The sequence below is a fragment of the Octodon degus genome, unplaced genomic scaffold (assembly GCF_000260255.1).
Source record: "Octodon degus isolate 3935 unplaced genomic scaffold, OctDeg1.0 scaffold00048, whole genome shotgun sequence".
In the NCBI taxonomy this organism is placed as follows: Eukaryota; Metazoa; Chordata; class Mammalia; order Rodentia; family Octodontidae; genus Octodon; species Octodon degus.
Genome location: NW_004524624.1, coordinates 7,624,963 through 7,629,141, shown reverse-complemented (window position 1 = coordinate 7,629,141; position 4,179 = coordinate 7,624,963). Strand labels below are relative to the sequence as shown.

Genomic DNA, 4,179 nt, shown 5'->3' with positions numbered 1-4,179 from the left:
CGGAGAAAATAGCTTCAAAGATAAAGAGGAAGATGTCAGTTCAGAGTTGATTTCCATGAAAGAAACAGTATGAGTATAAGTTACAGGTTTATACAGGAGCAAATGATGGCCCAAGAATGTAGTACCCTCTGTCATAAGAAGGGACTGGCTTCCTCTCTTCATGGAAGAAACCTCCAACTCACAGGATAGACATGACCTGACCTGGGGCACATGGCTTTTTAGAGATGGAACTAGAACCAGAGCTCAGGTCATTACAATTTCTCCTCTAAACCAGAACTTCCAAGAATGAGGGGAGGATATTCAAATGAACTTAATTAAGGATAGTAATGTGGCCATCAACTTTAGCAGAACAAAGGTATTGATAAACTTCATAAGGCTCAAGGATGATGAACTGTATTGTCCCAGTAAATAAAGAGGGCCTTCGAGACCCAGTTAGGGAAACCACCACATTTGCAAACAGCCATGAGGCAAAGGAAATAGACTGCCAAGGCAGGTTCTGAGTCACAAGCACTTAATCCAGTGAGGGCTTCCTGGAGCACATTATTTCCAATTCTACAAAGTGCCTGTCCAGCCAGTAATGGATGAATTTGCATTTGGATGAGGAAATGACCAAGCCAGTCCATGGTGAGGAACTTCCACTTCCCCTTGGGTGGGGCAGACAGCCCTATAAAGAGGCCCTCTGGGGCACAGTGGCTAGACTTCTGGCAGTAGAGTCTCAAACTTCTTTCCAAAAGCTGGTGAGTCTGATATTCTCTGTCAATCTCTTTCTTCTTCTCCTCACTTGTTGGCTACATTTGATTTGAGACAGCAAGTTGGGTGTGCGCAGATCATGACTATGGGATGGGTGTTCCTTAACTGATGGATGCTTAAGACTGGGGAAATGGATGCAATATATGGGCTTCCTTTGCTTTTGTTGGGTAGACAACTCAATATCCACATGGGACACTAGGATAATGGGGAAGCCTGGACTTGACTTAAAAGATTGAAAAAAGTGCATCTCTCTTTCCCATATACTCTTGCAAAGGTATATGACTTAATTAGGTGTGACATCCTTTAATTCTTCCTGAGTGGCCATTTCTCTCTTCTCCTATTTGCCCAATGACGTTCTCAGGCAGTAATGATGCCAGGACTGAGGTGCTCAGGACTGTTAAACTTTTAAGCATCTCTGGGGAGATTACATTTATTCTAAAACTGGGGAATTATACTCTTAATGTGGAAGAGAGCTCCATTAAGTCAGAAGAAGAGAATATGTTAAGCCAGAGAAATAATATGCTGTGGTATTGCATAAGCTTTTCTTTCACTACGCGAGTTCCTTCTTCTGAACACTGCCATATGATTTCTTTCAGACTCTCAGACCCCAGGATCATGTCTTATCAACAGCAACAGTGCAAACAGCCCTGCCAGCCACCTCCTGTGGTCAAAACTCCCAAGTGCCCGGAGCCCTGCCCACCTCCAAAGTGCCCGGAGCCTTGCCCACCTCCACCTTGCCCTGAGCCCTGCCCACCTCCACAACAGAAATGTCCTCCTGTGCAGTGTCCCCCACCCTGCCAGCAGAAGTGCCCGCCCAAGAGCAAGTAACAGCCTCAGGATTCCTCAGATCAGGAAAAGGCCAGGAAAACTGGCTCAGCTCCTTCTACAGTATCCCTTTTGTCTTCTCCTCAAAGCCTTCCATGGACGCAGAAGATCCTTCTTCAGTCTTTCACCAGTAATCTGCTTCTGATGGCTCCTCCCTCCCTGCTACAGGAATTCTTAGTAAAGCTCTCTTATTGGCACTACTGAGGAAGAGACTGAGGAAGGACCCTCCTAAGCTTTGCCAGCATCCCAGACCTGAGGAAGCAAGAGTGGCCTCTCTCCCTTGGTCCCACCCAATGATGTCTTCTTAGCCTCTCAGGGATAAGAACAGGGATTTTTATCTCTTGTGAAATTGTTTCTTCACTTTCAGTTTCTGAATAAAGTACATTTTGTGGCAATAGCAAGAATATTTTTCTCTCTTCTAAAGTCAGCTTTATTAGCAATACTGTATCATTTTGGCTTATTTGTATCTCTGTTTGATCCCTAGGTCTGGCTCCCAAGATTATGTTGTCTGAATTTTGGGACAAATGAAATTATTCTCATCATTTCAAAGTCTTAGTATTTTCCTTGAATAATGTTTGATCATTTCTAACAACACATTATGAATTTCAGTCTCTCTATCACAATGCATGCAAACTGACACCAATGTTGTAACCTTTTGCATAAAATTGAAGGAACACACAGCCTCTGCTTGACACAGTGTGGGGCACCCATCATGTATGTGCCTGTTAGCACTCACAGGTCATTATTGTTTCCATCATCTTTCCTGTCACCACAATCCCCATATTTCTCCATGGACACACTATCTTTCTTTAAGTAGTAGAGGGGAAACAATTTGGTTTATTTTATTTATTTATTTTAAAAAGAGTTTTATTTTATATTTTATTTGTTGGGCTGGGAATTGAACCATTGTTTTTCCATTGTCATTATCTGGGACATTTTTTAAACTTTCTGATTTGAGGCTAGATCTCACTAGGTCACTAAATTTTCTCACTTGATTGCTAAGTTCTCTCGATGGATGCTTTCGTCACATTTCCTGAGACATGGAAAGAATCCTCGTAAGCTTGAGTGAATGTGACCTCCCAGCTGCCTTTTGTTTCCTTACTTTAATGTCCTTACTCTAATGTCCTACACCCATTCTTCCAAGATTTCATTCTACCACACATTTCTGAAGCATTCATCAGTATATGCTGTAATTTGGCTCTAAAATATTTCCCAACCCCTCATCTTTGGAAGATGATTCAGTCATAATGGTGCTGTACTCATCCTTGGAATCATCAGCTAGCGGCTCTGTAGCTGAATGCCCTGCTAGGAGGTGTTCAGTGTTGGGCCCATGGGAGTGTGACCTGGAAGAGTCTTCCTCCCCAGCACCGCTTCCACTCTCTGCCTCTTGATCACCACAACATGAGCAGCTTTCTTCTGCTGTGCACCTCTGATGTGGTATGTCTGCCTCGGCTCCATCTGACTGTGGAAGGAAAGCTGTAAAATCCCTAAGCTCCAATAAACCTGTCCTCCTTTAAATTGTGGGTGTTGTGTTGTAATAACAAGAAACTAAACCACAATTAATTGCTATATATTGACCTTTAATGGAGAGCTCTTGCTTAAATCACTAGGATTTTACAGATGTTACAAAATTTTTCACACTTGATTATGTATTTGCCAACAAAAGGAGTTTTTTTTTTTTTTTCCTTATGCCTTTCATTCCTTCCTCCTATTACACTGGTTGGAAAAGTGACTGCCATTGCCTTGCTTCCAACTATAGAAGGAAAGTCATCTAGGATCGTACCGTTTAGTATAATGTTACCAATTGATTTTACTTAATACCTTTATAATACTGAGCAATAGCCCTAGTTTATTAGTATTCTGATATTGTTTAAAACCTGAGTGTTCTAGTTGTTAAATGTTTTTTCTTTATCTTTCTTCAATTGGATTTTAGTGGTACATTGTAAATATACATAATGATAACAGAGAATCTGTACCTGTACACCATAGTACCTGATTTTCCCCATTCTCCTACTGATAGTACCTGATTTTCCCCATTCTCCTACTCTCCTTCCACTTCTCCTTTCCTCATTTACAAAAGCCTTGTTCCCATTTTTCCTTCTTTCTCACATGTTTTACTTTTTCCTTCTTTCATTTCACCCTCCCCATCCTTTCTTCCTCTCCTCATTTGAATGTATTTTTCCTATTTCACAATCTCTAATATATCAAATACTTTTATTTATATATTGAGATGATAATTTAGGAATTGCTTGTCTATATTCTGTAATAAGACAAAAGGTTGATGATTACACTAACATTTCCATCCTACAATTAGTTCAAATTGATCATGTTTTTTTTTCTTTTTATTACTTACTATTTAAGAAGTTTTTATTATTTAATAGGAATTACTGTAAGATGCTATGGACAGACCCAGTCCTAGCCCAGGTCCGGTGAGTGTGTGGAGAGCTTCCTGCTACCCTGCGCCGGCGGGACCAGTCCCAGCCCAGGCGCAGCATAGGCAGGACCCTCTCCCGCCCCCTCGGGCCGGCCCCCACCCCTCCCGCCGAGTAGGAATTTCTGCCGACTTCCGGGAACCCCCAGACCCAGTCCTAGCCCAGTTCCAGT

The 4,179-nt window shown here is 41.9% G+C and overlaps 1 protein-coding gene across 1 annotated transcript; it reads left to right on the top strand.

Annotated features, from left to right (window-relative positions):
• The first annotated feature begins 1,365 nt into the window (after positions 1-1,365).
• Positions 1,366-1,578, top strand: LOC101592538 (small proline-rich protein 2E-like). Its single transcript, XM_004632321.1, has one exon. The coding sequence runs from the start codon at positions 1,366-1,368 to the stop codon at positions 1,576-1,578; it is 213 nt and encodes a 70-aa protein (XP_004632378.1).
• Positions 1,579-4,179: the final 2,601 nt, after the last annotated feature.